At 39.6% G+C, this 21,462-nt stretch overlaps 2 protein-coding genes across 3 annotated transcripts in view; both read right to left on the bottom strand.

The window, feature by feature from the left end:
• The window catches only part of LOC134343421 (phosducin-like protein 2), a 30,693-nt gene extending 28,834 nt beyond the window's left edge, over positions 1 to 1,859 (bottom strand). The window contains 3 exon segments of the mRNA XM_063042124.1: positions 606 to 630; positions 1,700 to 1,764; positions 1,767 to 1,859. Coding sequence (XP_062898194.1) covers positions 606 to 630; positions 1,700 to 1,764; positions 1,767 to 1,859 — 183 coding nt within the window.
• A 2,397-nt stretch (positions 1,860 to 4,256) lies between these two features.
• The window catches only part of nmu (neuromedin U), a 48,114-nt gene continuing 30,908 nt past the window's right edge, over positions 4,257 to 21,462 (bottom strand). For both annotated transcript variants that reach the window (XM_063042122.1, XM_063042123.1), the window contains 4 exons: positions 12,653 to 12,727; positions 9,219 to 9,272; positions 8,784 to 8,822; positions 4,257 to 4,519 (listed from right to left, as the gene is read on the bottom strand). In XM_063042122.1, coding sequence (XP_062898192.1) covers positions 8,787 to 8,822; positions 9,219 to 9,272; positions 12,653 to 12,727 — 165 coding nt within the window. In that variant the 3' untranslated portion in view covers positions 4,257 to 4,519; positions 8,784 to 8,786. The remainder of the gene's footprint in view (positions 4,520 to 8,783; positions 8,823 to 9,218; positions 9,273 to 12,652; positions 12,728 to 21,462) is intronic.

The following is a 21,462-nucleotide window of genomic DNA, read 5'->3' as shown; positions in this document are numbered from 1 at the left end:
ATTACTGTGCCTCTGCACACAATGACTTCATATAAAAGCATAAAGTAAAATTAGAAAATGCTGACAGTTCAGTTTGCATTGCAGATTTCCATCAACTGCAGGCTTTTTGCTTTTTTCTTCACAATGATTCCTAGGATGGACCTAGGAGGGGGGAAGATCCTTCTCTGCTCTGTGAGCCTTTATTTGGGACCCTGTTATTGGATCCTGATCTGCAAACCTAAGAAAGAAGCCACTGGGTGAGACTTTGTCCACTCAGGAGATTGTGGCACCTTTGGTAGTGCCTGCAGGCAATTGTGACAGCTCACTTTTGTCAACCACAGAGACTAAAATTATCTCTTTTTACTCAAAAAAAAGCTATTTTGTGGAATCAATATTTCCTTAACATCCATCTGATATTTCTCAATTGTCTATTCAATGTTGCACTCAGCCTCCTCTCAGGCTGTGGACTCAAATATTTCAATTTATAATGTATAACAAAAAAGGATGTTTCTAGCCTGCCTGTATGAAGAGATTCTGATGGAAGAGATCAAATAATAGTAGTGCTTTCCAAACTTCTGTTCAGTGCTTCTCATATGACTTAAAAATAATGTAAAAAGTTTTATTACCTGCATAGTTCCTTTGAATTTTTTCCTCCCGAAATATTCATGCACAGTGGAAAATTATTTGAGTTAAATTATTTGGCTTAAGCCTGATATCTTTTTGCTAGATTCAGAAATAATCTTTAAACAAAATACAAGTCATTTCAAAATACAAAGAAATCCAAATACAGGAAGGCAATCATATTTGATATGATTAGACTTCAGCAGAGCCACTGAATTGTCATCATCAATAAAAATATCCAATTAACTGCCTAGCAACTATAAATAAATAAGATACATCACAATAACACAATGGTTCAGTCATAGAGCTCCAGAGTCACAACAATCCAAGTTCAAATTTATACATATGCAGTTTGTGATGTTTCTACTGTTATGATGAAGCAATCCCTCTTATGAGTAATCTACCAGAAACCAGTGAACAAAGACCAGAGGACATAACCTCAGAATAGAGGGATATCCTCTTAGAATGGAGATGTGGAGGACTTCTTTAGCCAGAGAGTTGTGAATCTGTGGAATTCTTTGCCACAGGCAGATTTGAAGGCCAAGTCTTTATGTATATTTAAGGCAGAGGTTGATTGATTCTTGATTGGTCATGGCATGAAGGGATACAGGGAGAAGCGAGGAAATTGGGGCTGAGGGGAAAATTGGATCAGCCATGATGAAATGGTGAAGCAGACTCAATGGGTCAAACGGCCGAATTTTGCTCCTAGACTTTATCGTCTTAACTTGCAATACAGGAGGAGGCATTGTTCACTGAGATCATACCTGTTCCTTAAAAGAGATAATGTATTCGTCCATGTTCCTTGAACATTCCCCTGAAAACATTTTTCTTTCTTCTGGATTTTCATGGATTCCCATTGCTTATTGTTCAATGTTTGGCATGAACACTATATGCTGTGGACATTATACACAAGTGGATACTGTAACATCAAAACTTATAAAGATTGAGATAAACACAAAATATTCTGCAGATGCTGGGGTCAAAGCAACACGCACAAAACGCTGGAGGAACTCAGCAGGTTGGGCAGCATCCGTGGAAACGAACAGTCAACGTTTCGGGCCGAGACGTTGCCTGTTCGTTTCCATGGATGCTGCCCGACCTGCTGAGTTCCTCCAGCATTTTGTGTGTGTTGCTCTTGAGTTCCATGATCTGCAGAATCTCTTGTGTTTATACCAAACTGCAACTACCTCAGTGTGAAGATTTAAAGTCGAACCTGTGATAACAGACTTGTTGATTGACTTATCACATCATGGGTGCATTTTGAATTGTGTTTTTTTTTACTTCTTATACTAGTTGGTGCTAGTTTGCTGTGCTTAATGGTGACATGCTTCGTGGCAGCATCAGTGAAGTGATTGTGAAGCCAACACTTAAGATGGCTTCAGGAAGAGACAGCTTTTGGAGTCATATCAAGGAACCAAGGCCCAGAAATTTGGAATATCATGTTCAAGACATTTAGCCACTTTACACATCTGATCAAGGTATGGTCAATGAACATATCTTCAAATTTATGTTCTACCAACTGCATCAGGAACATTTCCCACTGCTCAATACAACTCATATCCTCATCATCCTCCAGCAATTCTATCAATCAGCACCAGTTTTGGGCCCCACCATGACCACAAATACTGATGTTACCATGATTCCACAAAATAGCTTTTTTTTTAGCAAAAAAAAGTAATTTTAGTCTCTGTGGTTGACAAAAGTGAGCTGTCACAATTGCCTGCAGGCACTACCAAAGGTGCCATGATCTCCTTAGTGGACAAAGTCTCACCCAATGGCTTCTTTCTCAGGTTTGCAGATCAGGATCCAATAACAGGGTCCCAACAAAAGCCTCACAGAGCAGAGAAGGATCTTCCCCCACTCCTAGGTCCATCCTAGGAATCATTGTGAAGAAAAAAGCAAAAAGCCTGCAGCTGATGGAAATCTACAATACAAACTGAACTGTCAGCATCACTTGAGTAGGGGGTCCCTGATGACAGATGCTGCTTTTCTGTGACAGTGCTCTGTGTAGATGTGTCCAATGGAAGGGAGGGCTTTAACCATGATGGACTGGGCCATGTTCACTACTTTTTTGTAGGATCTATTTGTTAGTTCACTTAAGGATTAGGATTTGGTGTTTGGAGTCAGATGTCATGGTTAGATTTAGCTGCATATGTATAGCTTTCTTGCATTGTTAATCAGCTAGCCCAAGTAAATTGTGCAATACTTATTTAAAACTTCCATTTTCTTGCAGGATAAACCAGCACACAACTGACACCAATTGCATCTAACATCTGGGGAATTAGTGTAACCGCTTAACATTGCTCCTTGGACAACAGAGAACTTGCTGCAACTGTACTGGCCGTTCAAATACCAGTGACCAGGGACCAGCTTTTAGACTACCAAATAAGTCAAATTCTTCATGCTAATCTTTTTGCATCCAAATACATTCCCACCCTTCTGATGCACAGGCTACTTGCAGTGTTAGCAAGCGACTCTTAACATTCACCCTAACCTCATCAAAATCCTACCCCTCTACTGTGCAGCTCTTATTCAGCCACAGACTTTCACCCTAACAGGAGAAAGAAGAATGGGGAAAAAAGACTGAAGGTAAAATCATCCAATTATTTGTAGCAGCCAGCAGAGAGCAGAGCGCCTCTTGGGGTTTAGAGGCAGGATTATACGTACAAGGTGAGTTACTATGATTGGCATGACTGTGGGAAAGAGTAGTAAAGGAGCCTGCACCCCTGAGGCTAAGGTCATACAGGAGATGTACTGCAGAGGGCTCAGGTGAGGACTTTGACGAGACCACCTACAGATGAAAGTTGATGAGTGTGCATATTCCAATATGGTGCATTAGCCAGCCTGGCAGAAAGCCTGCCCCCAATGAGAAAGATCACGGAGGTGGCTGACCGCTTCGCCGAGCACCTACACTCCATCCGCCATAAAAAGCAGGATCTCCCACTACCTACCCATTTTCATTCAACTTCCCTTTCCTATTCCTGCATGTCCATCCATGGCCTCCTCTACTGTTACGATGAGGCCACATTCAGGTTGGAGGAGTAACACCTTATATTCCATCTGGGTAGCCTCCAACCTGATGGCATGAACATCGATTCCTCAAACCTCCGATAAAGGCTCTCCCCCTTCACCATTGCCCATCCCCTTTACCCTCTCTCTCCCCATTTCCTTGCCTGCTCATTGCCTCCCTCTGGTCCTCCTCCCCCTCCTTCTACCTTCCATGGCTTTCTGTACTCTCCTAGTAGATATCTCCCTTTTCCAGCCCAGTATCTCTTTCACCAATCAACATCCCAGGTCTTTACTTCACCCCTCCCCCACACCTCCCCATTTCACCTCTCACCTTGTGTTTATCCCTCCCCTCCCCCACCTTCTAACTCTGAATTCTCATCTCTTCTTCTCCAGTCCTGCTGAAGAATCTCGGCCCAAAACGTCGACTGTACTCTTTTTCATAGTAGCTGCCTGACCTGCTGAGTTTCTCCAGCATTTTGTGTGTGTTGCTTGGATTTACAGCATCTGCAGATTTTCTCTTGTTCGTGATTGGATTACTACACAAACTGGAAATACTTTTAAAAGAGTGTATGTTCTAAAACAGAAGCAAACAGAAAATCTTAACTATGAATTTTATTTTAACTCATACATTTGCTGATGCCATCACAAACAGAGAATGTGAAAAGAAAATTCAGTAACATGCATTGCATTACATCAGCCTTAAAGTGGTATTTACACACTATCTGTTGATAAACACAACTTCACATTTGATACATTTCATGTTTATCTTTAGAGGTGAATTCATTATGAAAATAACAACCAGTAATCATGTAGTTAAAGTTATCATGCATATAATAGACGTTTTAAAAATATTGATAACATAACTCATTTTCAGCATCTGCATCAACCATTCCTATAGACGTTCACGTTCCTGCAAAATGAAATAGCTGTAAGTAGATGTGGTACACACCCCTGGGAAATTTCCACAGCAAAGTAAGCTGAAATGCCAAAATATTAATTCTGAGTATTTTCCATCATTTGAAAATCACAATTCCAAAATAAAGTAGTCAAGAAATTTTTGAATCATTTCTTATTAATGAAGCAGAATAATCCTGTCCATTCATAATTTTAAAACTATCATCCTTATTGTTTTACTTTATTCTGCCTTAATAAACAATGAATGATTTGATCTGCACAAACAGTAGGCAATAGAAACTTCTCAGTGTATCTTGGTATGTGTGACAATAATAAATCAATGCCAATACCTTAAAACAAAAACCTAATATTACGAACTCTGATGAAAATCTTCTCCCAGACTCTTAGCCCCGGTAGCTAAATCTAACCATGACACCTGACTCCAAACACTAAATCCTAATCCTTAAATGGACTAACAAATAGATCCTACAAAAAGTAGTGGACATGGCCCAGTCCATCATGGTTAAAGCCCTCCCTTCCATTGGACATATCTACACAGAGCACTGTCACAGAAAAGCAGCATCCATCATCAGGGACCTCCTACTCAAGTGATTCTCTCTTCTTGCTGCTGCCATCAAAGAGAAAATACAGGAGTCTCAGAACTCACACCACCAGGTTCAGGAACAGTCACCCCTCAACCAACAGGCTCTTGAATCAGTTGGGTTAACTTTATTCAACTTCACTTGTCCATCACTGAACTGTTCCCACAACCAGTGGACTCACTTTCAAGGACTCTTGATCTCATGTTCTCACTATTTATCGATTATTTATTTGTCTGTTTATCTTTTGTATTTGCACAGTTCGTTGTCTTTTGCACACTGGTTGTTTATCTGCCGTGTTCATTGATTATATTATGGTGCTTGGATTTACTGAGCATGCCTGCAAGAAAAGGATTCTCAGGTTGTATATGGTGACATAAACAGCATGTAGTTTGATAATAAATTTACTTTGAACTTTGAACCTTGGACTCTCAAAGTGTGTACCCCAGAGACTAAATTAACATCCCTCTAATTCCATCTCCTTGTCCTCGAACCTATCCTCAACCATTAAAGAAGCTTTGATACTTTACAACCAACATAAAACCTCATCCTCACACTAAAAAGGTCCTTAAAATCCACATCATAATCTTAATTACTCTGCTGTTTCAACTGTATATAGCCACTTTTTGGATCCACAAATTAACCTTGAAATCTCTAATGTAACTCCATTCTGAAATGGACAAAAGCACGTAATACTGGACAGAAACCCAATAAAGAGTCTAAACCAAGTCAAACTGTTAGTTACCAGTGAAACTACAAATCGGAAGATGCAAAATAACTGTGATCCTGTTGCTCAAATCTTAACCAGAGTATAAAATAAATCACCTGAACATTATTATATACTGTAAATAACCAATATCTCCAAGTTTAAAGATTGCATGAAAAAGTAACAGACAGAAACATATTTTAAATGCTACAATGTAATTATTTTACAACTCCAATCTATTATATGGCAGAATCAATTACAATAGAAAAATGTACGATAACTGGCATGGAAACAAGGAGCTAAAAGAAAAATATCCATTCAATGTAATAAGGACGTACAGTTGTGCTAGAAAGTTCATGGACCCTGTAGAATTTTCTGTTTCTGCATAAACATGACCTAAAATGTGATCAGATCTTCACACAAGTCCCAAAACTAGATAAAGAGAACACAATTAAATAAATAACACAAAACATTGTACTTGTTCCTTTAATTATTTATTGAGAAAGTGATCCGATATTACATGTATTTGTTGGAAAAATAAAGTATGTGAACCTCTGGCGTAATGCCTTCTATAAAAGTTATTTGGAGTTAGGTATTCCAATTAATGAAATAAGATTGGAGGTGTGAGTTGTAGAGGTGCCCTTCTCTATAAAAAGGACACACAAAGTCAGGTTACTGACAGAGCCTGTTCTTTTTCAAAAAAAAATCTGTTTATGTGCACCATGCCTCGATCAAAGTAGATTTCATAGGACCTCAGGAGAAGATCTGCACAGATGCATGAATCTGGAAAAGGCTACAAAAGCAATTCTAAAGACTGGAGTGTTCATCAGTCTATAGTCGGAGAAATTGTCTACAACTGGAAGAAACTCAGTACTGTTGTTATGCTCCCTAGGACGGAGTATCCTACACTGATTACATCAAGAGCATAACATGCAGTGCTGAAGAAGGTGAAACAGAACCCAGGGGTAAGAGCAAAAGACCTGCAGAAACCTCTAGAACTTGCTAAAGTCTCTGTTCATGTGTCCACTATAAGAAAACACTGAACAAGAATGGTGTTCATGGTAGAACACCATGGAAGAAACCACTGCTCCCCCCCAAAAAATTGCTGCATGTCTCAAGTTTGCAAAAAACCTCCTGGATGTGCTACAACACTTATAGGACAATGTTCTGTGGACAGATGAGACAAAAGTTGAAATTTTTGGCAGAAATGCACATTGCAATGTTTCAACAAAAGAGGGCACTACTGCACACCATCACCAAAACCACATCCCAAACGTGAAGCTTGGTGGAAGGAGCATCATGGTTTGGAGCTGCTTTGCTGCCTCAGGGCCCGGACAGCTGCAATCGTCGAGGGAACTATGAATTCAAAATTTTATCAAGCCATTTTACTGGAGAATATCAAGGTAGCAGTCTATCACCTGAAGCTTAATAGAAGTTGGATAATGCAACAAGACAATGATCCAAAAGACAAGAGTAAATCAACAACAAAATGGTTTAAAGAGAAAAACATTTGTGTTTTGGAATGGCCGAGTCGAAGTCATGATCGTAACCCTATAGAACTGTTGTGGAAGGACCTGAAGCAAGCAATTCACGCAAGAAAGCCCACCAACATCCCAGAGTTCAAGCAGTTTTATAAGGAGGAATAGTCTAAAATTCTGCCAAGCCGATGTGCAGGACTGATCAACAGTTAGCGGAAACGTTTGGTTAAAGTTATTGCTGCATTGGGGGCGGGGGGAGGGGGGGGGTCACACCAGTTACTGAAAACAAAGGTTCACATACTTTTCCAACAAATATATGTAATATTGGATCATTTTTCTCAATAAATAAACAAGTATAATGTTTTTTTGTGTTACTTATTTCACCAGGTTCTCTTTATCTAGTTTTAGGACTTGTGTGAAGATCAGATCACATTTTAGGTCATATTTAAGCAGAATTAGAGAAAATTCTACAGGGTTCACAAACTTTCTAGCACCACTGTATAATGCCAATCAAAACATATTTCTTCGGTTAAATGGTAGTTAATTCTTTGTAAATATTCACTCATCAATATATCCTCCAGAACTTATGATGTATTCAACATATCAGTACTCACAGTATGATCTCCTCAAAACTGAAGATACCATATGCAGATTGACAGTTTGTTTTTTTAGAACACCTCTACTTAGTTTACAAGAGTGACCCTGACTTTGTAGTTTTCAATCATTTTAATTTTTACAAATAGTGATGAAGCCCTCAACCTGCACTGGCAAAGGTGAGTGTTTCAGCACTTAATCTTTTTACTTTAACCTCCATCCAACTTCAGCTCTGAGCTCTGTCTTTGGACTCATACTTATCCCAATAAATCCCAATGCAGGCTCTAGGAACAGCTTACATTACTGCCTTCTATACTGGTCTCAAGAATAAGTTCAACTATTCCAGATGAACTGCAATTCCAACTGTGTATCTCATTTTTCCAGCAGGTTTTTCCTTTCTTCTTATGGGAGCTTCAGAATTAATTGATCTCTTCCTACATACACTTTCACCAGACATTTTTTTTTTCCTTTTAATCATTCACAGGCATATACTATCATCTTTCAGCTGACTCCATCACCACTTCTAAACTTCAGTCACTCTTTTTGTTCTCTTCAACCCTACCATGTTTTTAAATCAATTTTAAAACCAGGACATTTCTTTGCACCGTTGCAATGAAAGTTTATTAAACTGAAATGTTAACTTTGATTTTGACTCCATTGATGCCATATGAACCACTGAATATTTCCAACATTTTCTGTCAGACTTCCAGTATTTTATTTTTGTAATTAAACACACTTCTGAATAACTGTAATTAAATGCACATCTGAAAATTAACCAATGACTTGTGCAGCAAAATGATTTGAAAATAACGACCTGATTAATGTCATTATTAAACAACTATGCCAAATAAATTGAGGCATGATCTCTGTCACAGAATTAACTGGATAATAAAATTGAAATACCTGTTAATGAAAAGTAGGCGAGCTCCTTCCATTTCGTGGCTAGAGATTTAAAAAAAGAGCTCTGATTGTAATTGTTCGACAATATCAGATATCAGAGTGCCTCTACTTCTCCTTAACTAAGCATTGGTTGAAGACAGAATCATTCTTTTCTATAAGAAAACAGTATGAAATAATCCACTACTAACCAAGGCCTCTCATCAATAAGACCCACAATACTAGAATTACAACACAAAATATACTACACATGTAACATGATTACTTGGCCTCCATTACTCCATACTCCATCCTCAATTTGCTTCCACATTGATAGCTCAAGTAAGTCACAAGTTCCTTGTACTCTGTTTGCAGCTCCACTGGGAGCACTGAACCTATTGCATTGGGATTCTTGATGTTGATAACTATTATCAAGTATAAGTTTCCAATTTTGATGCATACCCGAAACAGAAAATAACCTCTGCTTGGTATTAAACCCAGTCCTTGATATTCATCCTAAAGTGAAAACAAACAAAAGTATTATTAATCCACATAAAGTACAAAATGATTTTTCCACATCTCCTTTGTTATATATTTGCAATAATTAAAATGATACAACTTTATTATTATCATTCCCTTACTTCAGGGGTCCCCAGCCTTTTTTGCACCGCGGACCGGTTTAATATTGACAATATTCTTGCAGACCAGCCGACCGGGGTGGGGGGTGGGGTATGTTCAAGTGGGGGTAAACTCACCTCAACATGTCTTTTACAGTTAGGGTTGCCAACTTTCTCACTCCCAAATAAGGGACAAAAGTAGCAGTCAAATCCCAGGACACTTCACGCCAGGAAAGACTACCATGACCATGAAGCCTTGCGCGGGCACCTGTGTGCGCATGTGTGTACGTGCCGATTTTTCCCCCTACAAATCGGTTTTGCCTTCATCTTCTCGACTATACTGTACATACATTATTTCTACTTTATATAGGCTGTGTATTTATCATATCATTCCTGCTTTTACAATATGTTAGTGTTATTTATTTTTGGTTTTATGTGTTATTTAGTATGATTTGGCAGGTTATTTTTGGGTCTGGTAACGCTCAATAATTTTTCCCATATAAATTAATGGTAATTGTTTCTTCGCTTCACGCCATTCCGGCACGAAAGGTTTCATAGGAATGCTCTACTTTAGCGGGGGAAATACAGGACAAGAGCAGTCCCGTATGGAACAACCAATTTAGTCCAAGATACGGGACGTTCCGGCAAATACGGGACAGTTGGCGACCCTATGTTCAAGTTCAACAGTGCGTGACAGGGAATGAGGAAAGGTGCAGCTGACTCATATCGTTTCCTCGCGGCCCGGTAGCACATGCTTTGTGGCCCGGTAGCGGTCTGTGGCCCGGTGGTTGGGGACCACTGCTTTACTTTACTAAGTGATGTAAGACTGCCTCAACACAGCAATGGTAATGAAGAGAACTCTTCTAATGGAACGGGGAAAATTGACACCTGTGATGACTAGACTTCTTTTGTCCATGATGTGTTTCTCAAGTAAAAACAGGAAACGCTGGAAGTATTTAGTAATCGGGTAGCACTTATGGAGAGAGTTAACATTTCGACTGATGACCTTTCATTGTACCAGAGAAGTCAGAAGTGACAAAAGCTTTAAGTGTGGAGGAGGAATAGGGAGCACAAAAGGGAAGATATTGATAGGGCAAAGACTAGGGGAGAAAAACACCAAGTGGTGGTAGATCCAGCTGAAATAGGATGGGTAATACTATATTATGTATTGAACAGGCATAAATAGGAGAGGATTGAAGTAAAACAAACGATGGAAAAGTGAGATTCAATATTAGCTGGAATGAAACAGTTGAATTTAATGATGAGTTGTGGAAGAACTGTACCTCATCTCTTCCTTTTGTTCAAGGACACCATCAGCTATTGCACATGAGGGAGTAATTTCCTAACACTTCTTCCAATTAAAAGTACCACATTCAGTGCTCGCCAAGTGCCTTCTTTAATTCTGGGCAAATCAAATGCAGATTGAGCAACTGCTTTGCAGGACAACCCTCTTTGATTCGCAAGGTTTGGCCCTGTTCTTTCAGTCACCTGACACTTTGATGTCAACATCCTGGTCTCCTCAACCACTGCACTGAAACTCAACAAAAGGTCGAGGAACACTACTTAATCTTCTGACATTGCTTTTTGCAGCCTTCAGGACTCAACATCAAATCTAGTAACATTTCTAGCAATGTATTTGTCTCCTCTCTGCCTTTCTGGCATTTCAGATTTCATTTGTCTCTTACTTACACTTCTCCCAAAGAAATGCATTTGTTTTCACTTGGCTCCACAACACTTGTGGTACACAATCTCTTCTTATCCTTTCACGAACCTTCCTTTTTGGTTTCTCCATGTATTGCTGCTTACACTCCATATTGAAATTTTATTTAATTTCTAACCTTACGCAGTTCTGATGATGACACAATAACTTGAGCCATCGATTCTTTCTCTCTCCATTGATGTTACTAACCTGCTGAGTATTTTCTGCATTTTCTGAACTTATATCATCTTACAGTTGAATGTGAACAAAAATGACACAAGGTCTCTGAGGATATGGTTATAACAATATCCCCATTATAAATTTTGGACCCAAATTAGATACTCTCCTGAACTCAATGCCACTGATGTCTTGTAAGCAGTCAAATGGATTCATATCCATGAGCAGTTTATCTTCGGTATCCAATCATAAAAATAATGGAAGATTATAAATGTGAATTCCTGAGGTTTGTAGATGTTTCATTTCTGTAATAGTTTGACTGCAATCTATCTCAAACAAATATATCTACTTCAACTAGAATGCTTGCAGTTTAAAAATGTTAAAGTGAGTTCATTGTTATCAATGTGCTACTATTGGGAATACATCAATATACTTGGAAAAAATTAACTTTAGTCCTTTAGTTTTCCATGGTGGATTTCTCTGCTTTGCCATTACTCATGCATTATTCTGCACTTTCTATTTCTTCAGAAGAATATGATATACAAGGGAATCGAATGGATTGATAATTCAGAGTAGCCTTAAATTCTCTCTCCAGTAAAATTGATCTGTTACACTTCATTAAATTCAAAAGTCTCTACATTTTTTGGAATAGAAAGAGTAATAGAAGGTCAAATGTATTATATGATAGTTTAAACGTCTTTAGGATATCCAAAGTCATGGAGTAAAAACAATATTAATGCTATACATTCCTAGATCTTACAGTGATCTTAGTGGATTATAGAACACATAAGCAAGTAAGTTATTTAGAATTTAATTCTTGTTGAATGTAAAAGACTACCCTTCCTCCAATTCTAGGTACTTGAATAATTGTGATATCACCTCAGTGTGAGGTTCCTAACTAAGGTGTGAGAAACATTGGGCATTATTAACTTATTATACAATTTCACTTATTTAAAATGATATAGAAAATCAGGAAGAGCCCAAGTCTGATTTACTAACTAGGTTATAGGAGAACACAGTAACACCTTCCTCACTCCAACTTATTTATTTTTAAGATGATTGGGTTGGTCTGCACTTAACACCTGGAGTGTAGCTATAGCCTGGGAATTATTTTAAGCAAAAGACAAAGAACAAATGTTTAATGAGGTCATAGTTTTAAAATTAGTGTATGTTCTGCAGTTTTTAAACATCAAGCTTCAAACATGTTTATTGAATCCCTTGCAAACTATAAAGAGCATTGTAGGGTCCAATTAAAATATCGCATACATGGATTTCATGCTTTTTAGCGATCCATTATCAGCTCAACCTGTACATAGGCCGAAAGTACTTTCTGATCTTGTGGCAACACGGAAATGTTAATTGTGATATGACAATTTTGGCAGGATTACTGAAGAGTTACGTACATCACCTCTGCCTTTCTTCATTCTTCTCAGATGAAGCTCAGGGACAAGCTGCAGCAGAGGATGCAGGACAGAGGACTGAGAGGACATGAACAGTGGCACATGAGGAACAATGATCATCTCACCAACCATTACAACATTACATTCTCAAAGGAAGCTAAGCAGACATAATGTGGGACAAAGCAGAACAGGCAGGGGGTAATGATCTATGCAGAAAAGTTACAACTTGTATGAAAGATTTGTGCCAGTAGGTTTGGAATCAATTACTGGCAGACAGTATTGATTGCTTCATAAGCTAATACAACACACAATGACATACCTGTATGTCTTTCACTTCGTTCAAGAGATTTTTCTAAAGAATTAAAATTATGAAGCCAAAGCTCATTTTAATTCCTTAAAAATAGTTTTGTTATTCCACAAGGTTTTTAAGACAGCAATAACTAGGATCCTTGAAAAAAACTGAGATAATTTTGGCTCAATTTTTTAAGAAAAAATATACCTTTGAATTTCTAAAACAGCACCAATGGTGGCTCCTACATAAAGGTGTGGTAAAATTGGCCCTAAACTATGATGGTGAAAGTTTTTGAAATTCACAATAAATGCCTGCTGGATGTAGGCAGCAAAGGCACGTCATGATATCAACAAGCAATTAATGCAGGTTAATGTTTGTACTGCTGTTTTAGAGTATGCTGTACCAGGTAACTTGCTCCCATTTCCATTAATGCTGCCTGAGCTGCAGAGTTCCTCCAGCATTTTGTGTCTGTTAATCTTCAAGCTTTTCACAGCCAGGAATGCAATCCATTGATCACATAGCAGGTAGGACACTCTCACTGACTCTTTGAATAGGTTTGTTGCCGGTTGACTTATTTTGACTGTTAAGTTAGAATTTCATTGATTCTATTGTACTTTCTTGTTCTACTGTGAATGCCTGCAAGAAAATGAATCTCAAGGTATATGGTGTTATGTACATACTTCAGTAATATATTTAACCTGACCTTTGATTCTACAAGATTCTGGCACTTTCAATATTTAACTTCAAAAAGCAAGTCTACGTGGAATGATGTTTCATCTGCTGAAAGATACTAAAAAAATTCAGGCTTCAGCACCAATTGCTTATAATAGTGAACAATTCCCTTGGAATTTAAAATGCATAGGAAGATGAGCAGAGGACACATGGATATACGAGGAAAAGGAAGAACAGAATGGCTCGAGTCAGGTGCCTCTTCTGTCCAAGCTTACGGAGAATTGCTCCCCTGCATAAATGTGGTATTTCTGAGTGGAGACAGTATGTTTGTGCTCTACAGAGATACAGTAATTATTCCAAGGTGGTGCCTCATCAATCCAGGTAATTAACTGGAGAATATGTTACTGAACTGCTGTTGGACTTCATTGCACACTCTAATCCACAGACATGATGACATCAGTCTGAGGTCCTGCTGCTATATTCAGCTAGCACATTAGATAGTGTAGGTTGACAGGGTGGTGGATATGAGAAAGAGCATTAGATATGGGGACACAGTCATTATCATTGGTTTTAGCACTACCACTAGCCACTGCCTCAGCAATTGCTCTGACATGGGTACTGAGGCTTCCTTACCTCCTGCCCGTTAACTCCTACTGCTTCCAGATGCAGGAGGAGTTAACAGCCAGGAAGTTGTGTGTGGAAATTCAGAGATGTGGGTGAAAAGCAGTTCCAAGTATGAGAGAGTTTGTTGGACCACATACAGTCCAGGCTTGCCTCCTGTTGAGGGTATAAGTTCTGGGGTTGTGCTGGAATGAACCGTATCTAAAGCCAATAGTGGCATTTGACAGACTTCTATACATGTATGGTGTGAACATACTGACTGATTGCATCACAGCCTGGTATGGAAACACCAATGCTCTTGAACAGAAAATGTTACAAACAAAAAAAAAATAGTGGATGCGGCCCAGTCCATCACAGGTAAAGCCCTCCACACCATTGAGCACATCTACATGGAGTGTAGTTGCAGGAAAGCAGCATCCATCATCAGGGACCCACACCACCCAGGTCATGCTCTCGTCTCGCTGCTGCCATCAAGAAGATGCTACAGGAGCCTTAGGACTCACACCACCAGGTTCAGGAACAGTTATTACCCCTCAACCATCATGCTCTTGAACCAGTGCGGATAACGTTACTCAACTTCACTTGCCCCATCACTGAACTGTTCCCATAACCTATGGACTCATTTTTGAGGATTCTTCATCTCATTCTCTTGACATTTATTATTGTGCTTTTTTTTCTTTGGTTTTTGCACAGTCTGTTGTCTCTTGCACATTAGTTGTTTGCCCACCCTGTTGGGTGTGGTCTTTCACTGATTTTTTTTTTAATGGTTCTTGGTCTATGAACTTGCAGCACAGTTGCAGATTGGCAGGTGTGATGTTGTAGGCATTACGGAATCATGGCTGAAAGATTATATTTGGGAACTTAATGTCCAAAGATACACACCATATCGAAATTACAGGCAGGAAGACAAAGGGGGCGGCATTGCTCTGTTGGTAAAAAATGAAACAAAATCATTAGAAAGAGGTGACATAGGGTCAGCAGGTATTGAATCATTGTGGATAGATCTAAGAAACTGCAAGGGTAAAAAGACCCTGATGGGAGTTGTATACAGACCCTCAAATAGTAGTAGGGATGTTGTCCACAAGAGGAGATAGAAAATGCATGCCAAAAGAACAATGTTACAATAGTCATGAGGGACTTCAATATGCAGGTAGGTTGGGAAAATCAGGTTGGTGCTGGATTACAGGAGAGGGAATTTCTAGAGTGCCTATGAGAAGGCTTTCTAGAGCAGCTGGTGGTTGAGCCCACTACAAGTTCAGCTATTCTCGATTGGGCATTGTGCAATGAACCGGAATTGATCAAAGGGCTTAAGGTATAGAAACTTTATGGACAAGTGATCATAATATGATCAAATTCACCCTGAAATTTGAGAAGAACCTAATGTCAGAAGTTCGAGTATTGTAGTGGAGTAAATGGAATTACAGAGGCATGAGAGGGGAATTGGCCAGAGATGATTGGAAAGGAACACTGGCATGGATGACCGCAGAGCAGCAATGGCTGGAATTTCTGGAAGCAATTCAGAAGGCACAGGGATATATACATCCCAAAGGGTAAGAAGTATTCTTCTGGAAAGATGACACAACCGTGGCTAACAAGGGACGTCAAAACCAACATAACAGCCAAAGAGAGGGCATACGATACTGTAAAGAATAGGGCGAAGTTAGAGGATTGGGAAGCTTTTCAAAACCAACAGAAGGCAACTAAAAAAGCCATTAACTTAAAGATAGAATATGAAAGTAAGCTAGCCAATAATACTAAAGAGGATACCAAAAGTTTCTTCAGATATATAAAGAGTAAAAGAGAGGCGAGAGTGGATATCAGACCACTGGAAAATGATGCTGGAGAGGTAGTAATGGAGGACTCCAAAACAGTAGATTAACTGACTAAATATTTTGCATCAGTCTTCACAGTGGAAGACACTAGAAGTATGGTGGGAAGTGTGTGAAGTTACCATAACAAGAGAGAAGGTTCTTGGGAAACTGAAAGGTCTGAAGGTAGATAAGTCACCTGGACCAGCTTGTGTACACTCCAGAATTCTGAAAGAGGTGGCTGAAGAGATCATGGAGGCACCTTTCAAAAATCACTAGATTCTAGAATGGTTCCGGAAGACTGGAAAATTGCAAATGTCACTCCACTCAAGAAGGGAGAGAGGCAGAAGTAAGGAAACAATGGTCCAGTTAGTCTGATCTCAGTGGTTGGGAAGATGTTGGAGTTAATTATTAACAATGAGGACTCAGGGTACTTGGAGGCACATGATAAAATAGGCTGTAGTCAGCACGGTTTCCTCAAGGGAAAATCTTGCCTGGCAAGTTTGTTGGAATTCTTTGAAGAATGAACAAGCAGGACAGACAAAGAAGAATTGGTTGAAGTTGTGTACCTGGATTTTCAGAAGGCCCTTGAAAAGATGCCAGACATGAGGCTGCTTAACAAGCTACAAGCCCGTGGTATTACAGGAAAGATTCTAGCACGGATAACGCAGTGGCTGATTGGCAGGAGGTAAAGAGTGGGAATAAAGGGAGCCTTTTTTGGTTGGCTGCCGGTGATTAGTGGTATTCCACAGGGGTCTTTGTTGGGAAAGCTTCTTTTTACATTGTATGTCAATGATTTGGATGATGGAACTGGTGGCTTTGTCGCAAAGTTTGCAAATGATATGAAGATGGCTGGAGGGGTGGGTAGTTTTGAGGAAGTAGATAGGTTACATAAGGACAGACAGATTAGGAGAATGGGCAAAGAAATGGCAGATGGAATACAGTGTCAGAAAGTGTATGGTATGCACTTCAATAGAAAAAAAATGAAAGGGTTGACTATTTTCTAAATAGAGGGAAAATACAAAAAACTGAGATGTGAAGGGACTGGGGAGTCCTTGTGCAGGACTCCCTAAAGGTTAATTTGCAGGTTGAGTCTGTGGTGAGGAAGGCAAATGCAATGTTGGCATTCATTTTAAGAGGACTAGAATATAAACACAAGAATGTAATGTTGAGGCTTTATAAAGCTCTGGCAAGGCTTCTCTTGAGTATTGTGAACAGGCTTAAAACCTTGATAACGGTCATGTACAGGCCTCCCAACAGTAACTGGGCTGTGGACCACAGATTACAACAGCAAATAGAGAAGGCGTGTCAAAAGGGAAATGTTATGATAGTCATGGGGGATTTCAACATGCAGGTCGATTGGGAAAATCAGGTTGGTAATGGATATCAAGAACGAGTTTGTTGAATGCCTATGAGGTGGCCTTTCAGGGCAGTTTGTTGTTGAGCCTATTTGGGAATCAGCTATACTGGATTGGGTGTTATGTAATGAACCAGAGGTGATAAGGGAGCTTAAGGTAAAGGGCCCTTGGGAGCCAGTGATCACAATCCGAGTTAAATTTGAAATCTGATAGGGAGAAAGTAAAGTCTGACCTAGTAGTATTTCAGTGGAGTAAAGTAAATGACAGTGGTATGAGAGAGGAGTTGGCCAAAGTAAATTGGAAGGAGATACAGGCAGGGATGACAGCAGAGTAGCAATGGCATGAATTTCTGGGAAAAATAAGGAAGGTGCAGGACAGGTGTACTGCAAAAACAAAGAAATACTCAAATGGCAACATAGTACAACCATGGCTGACAAGATCACAAGATCACAAGACAAAGGAGCAGAAGTAGGCCACTCGGCCCATCGAGTCTGCTCCGCAGCTCCTCCATGTGCTAAACTATTCAAGAGAACTAAACTAAGAGAAGTCAAAGCTAACATAAAAACAAAAGAGGGCATACAGTAAAGCAAAAAATAACAGGAAGTTAGAGGATTAGGAAGCTTTAAAAAACCTACTGAGAGTAACTGAAAGAATCATTAAAAGGTAAAAGATGAAATATGAAAGTAAGCTAGCAAATAATATTAAAGTGTGTAGTAAAAGCTTCAAGTCTGTAAAAAAAAAAGATAGATGAGAGTGGATATAGAACTGCTAGAAAATGAGGCCAGAGAAATAATAATAGAGGATAAGATGATGACAGGTAAACTAAATGAGTATTTTGCATCAGTCTTCACTGTGGAAGACACTAGCAGTGTGCCAGATGTTGTAGTGTGTGAAGGAAGAGAAGTGAGTGCGGTTACTATTACAAGGAAGAAGTGTTCAAAAAGCTGACAGACCCAAGGGTATACACAGGTCACCCAGACCAGATGAACTGCGCCCTAGGGTTCTCAAAGAGGTAACATTAGAGACAGTGGAGGCATTAGCAATGATCTTTCAAAAATCATTGGACTCTGGCCAGAGAACTGAAAAATTGGCAGTGTCACTCCACTCTTTAGCCTGACCTCAGTGGTTGGGAAGATGTTGGAGACAATTGTTAAGGCTGAGGTGATGGAGTACTTGGTGACACAGGACAAAATAGGACAAAGTCTGCATGGCTTCCTTAAGGGAAAATCTTGACTGACAAATCTATTGGCATTATTTGAGGACATTACAAGTAGAATAAATACTGGGGATGCAGTGGTTGTTGTATATTTGGACTTTCAGAAGGCCTTTGACAAGGTGCTAAACATGAGGCTGCTTACCAAGTTAAGGGCCCATGGTATTACAGGAAAGTTACTGGCATGGTTAGAGCATTGGCTGGTTGGTAGCAGGCAGCAAGTGAGAATAAAAGGACCCTTGTCTGGTCGACTGCCAGTGACTAGTGGTGTTCCGTAGGGGTCGGTGTTGGGACCACTTCTTTAGATGATGGAATAGATTACTTTGTTGCCAATTTTGCAGATAATACAAAGATTGGTAGAGGAGCAGGTAGCGTTGAGGAAACAGGTAGGCTGCAGAGGGACATAGACAGATTAGGAGAATGGGCAAGGAAGTGGCAAATGAAATACAATGGTGGAAATTGGATGGTTACGCACTTTGGTAGTAGAAATAAATGTGAAGACTATTTTCTAAATGGGGAGAAAATCCAAAAATCTAAGATGCAAAAGGACTTGGGAGTCCTTGTGCAAATCACCCTAAAGGTTAACTTGCAGGTTGAGTCGGTGGTGAGGAAGGCAAATGCAATGTTAGCATTCATTTCAAGAGGTCTAGAATACAAGAACAGGGATGTGATGCTAAGGATTTATAAGGCACTTGTGAGGCCTCACCTTGCATATTGTGAACAGTTTTCAGCTCCTCATCTTAGAAAAGATGTGCTGGCATTGGAGGGGGTCCATAGGCAGTTCACAAGGATGATTCTGGGAATAAAAAGGTTACCATACGAGGAAAGTTTGATGGCTCTTGATCTGTACTCGCTGGAATTTAGAAGGATGAGGGGACATCTCATTGAAACCTTTCGAATGTTGAAAGGCCTAGACAGAGTAGATGTGGAAAGGATGTTTCCCATGGTGGGAGAGTCTAGGATAAGAGGGCACAGCCTCAGGATAGAGGAGCATCCATTTAAAACAGAGATGCGGTGAAATTTCTTTAGTCAGAGGGTTGTCAGTTTATGGAATATGTTACCACATGCAGCTGTGGAGGCCAGGTCACTGGGAGTATTTCAGGAAGAGCTTAGTAGGTTCTTGATTGGACACAGCATCAAAGTTTATTGGGAGAAGGCCGGGGAATGGGGTTGAGAAAGGGAAAAAGGATCAGTCATGATTGAATGGTGGAGCAGACTCGATGGGCCAAATGGCCTAATTCTGCTCCTATGTGTTATGGTCTTATGCTCTTATCTTAGAAAGGATGTGCTGAAACTGGAGAGGGTTCACAGAGGTTCTCAAAAATGATTCCAGGATTGAATGGCTTGTCATATGAAGAGCATCTGATGACTCTGGCCCTGGATTCACTCAAATTCAGAAGAATTCTGAATGAGTGACCTCATTGAAACCTATCGAATTTTAAAAAGTTTTGATAGAGTGGATGTGGAGAGGATGTTTCCTATGGTGGGATAGTCTAAGACCAGAGGACACAGCCTCAGAATAGAGTGGTGTCCTCTTAGAATGGAGATGAGGAGGAATTTCCTTAACCAGATAGTGGTGAATCTGTGGAATTCTTTGCCACAGGCAGCTGTATATTTAAGGCAGAGGTTGATAGTTTCTTGATTGGTCAGGGCACAAAGGGATACAGGGAGAAGGCAGGAGATTGGGACAGAGAGGAAGTGGATCACTCATGATGAAATGGCAGAGCAGACTCAATGGGCCAAATGGCCAAATTCTGCTCCTAGATCTTATGGTTTTGACTAAGTATACCTACAAGAAAATGAATCTTAGATATCCACTTTGATAATAAATTTACTTTGAAATTTTAATCTTGAAGATATTTCACTGACTGGTCACACGCAAGGTAAATGAACTTTCTGCAGCTTCTGTCTTAGGGTCTCCTCGCTTGATTCATAGCATTACCTAGCATGTGTTTTCATTGTCTTTGCTCTTTAGGCTTTTTCTCCTCAGTATTTTCACGAACACCTCCAGTCCGGCACTGAAAATCACCGGAGCCTGCTGCATTTGCAGTCAGCGTTGCATTGCTCGTTTCCATTTCCCTTCCCTAGTCTGAGTCCTCACTACTGTGTGCATCCCTTTTAAGCAACATAAATTAACCTCTATAGTTAATGGTTAACCTATCTAACCCGAGGTCACCCGTGATACTGGCACCCTCTTGTCATGACCAGCTAATCAGTAGGGTAGTTAGTTGTTTGGCCACTGAAATCAGTGTGATTAACAGGTTGACCATTGCCTGTATTCAATTCAACAGTTATGAATCAATCACACATGGCAATATCTGTCTCAGTTTAGGATTATTGACTAGGAAATTACATGATAAATCAAAAACAGTGTCACTGAATACTTAGCAAACTGGCATTTTTAAAATTAAATTAATTGTTCTCATACATTATAACAGCAGCATTATGAAGAAAAATTACATGTCTTTATCCATCAGGAAAAACTGAGAAATAAGCAATTTGCGAGTAAAGAAAAATCAATCACACAGTTAATTCTTACACATAGCTGCAATACTGAGGGACATTGAAGCTCAGTCATGCTTGCAATCAGTGTGTCCTTTTCACACAAAATCCTTTTAGATGTTCAATAGCTGAGTTAGGCCATGACTTCTGTACAGTCCTCACTTTGATTAACTTTACCTAGTCATTACAATGCAGGGGGCCATTCACATCAATTGACCCATACAAGCTCCAGCAGCGTAATCACATCAAGTTGCACTTTTGTTTTCTTGTCATTTATTCTCACTCTTGTAATCATCAATTTCACTTTGATTCTTTTGCCATTTACCTACATGAGGGCAAATAACAGT

This window comes from Mobula hypostoma, chromosome 3 (genome assembly GCF_963921235.1).
Source record: "Mobula hypostoma chromosome 3, sMobHyp1.1, whole genome shotgun sequence".
Classification (NCBI taxonomy): Eukaryota; Metazoa; Chordata; class Chondrichthyes; order Myliobatiformes; family Myliobatidae; genus Mobula; species Mobula hypostoma.
This window is presented reverse-complemented; position numbering and strand designations above follow the sequence as displayed.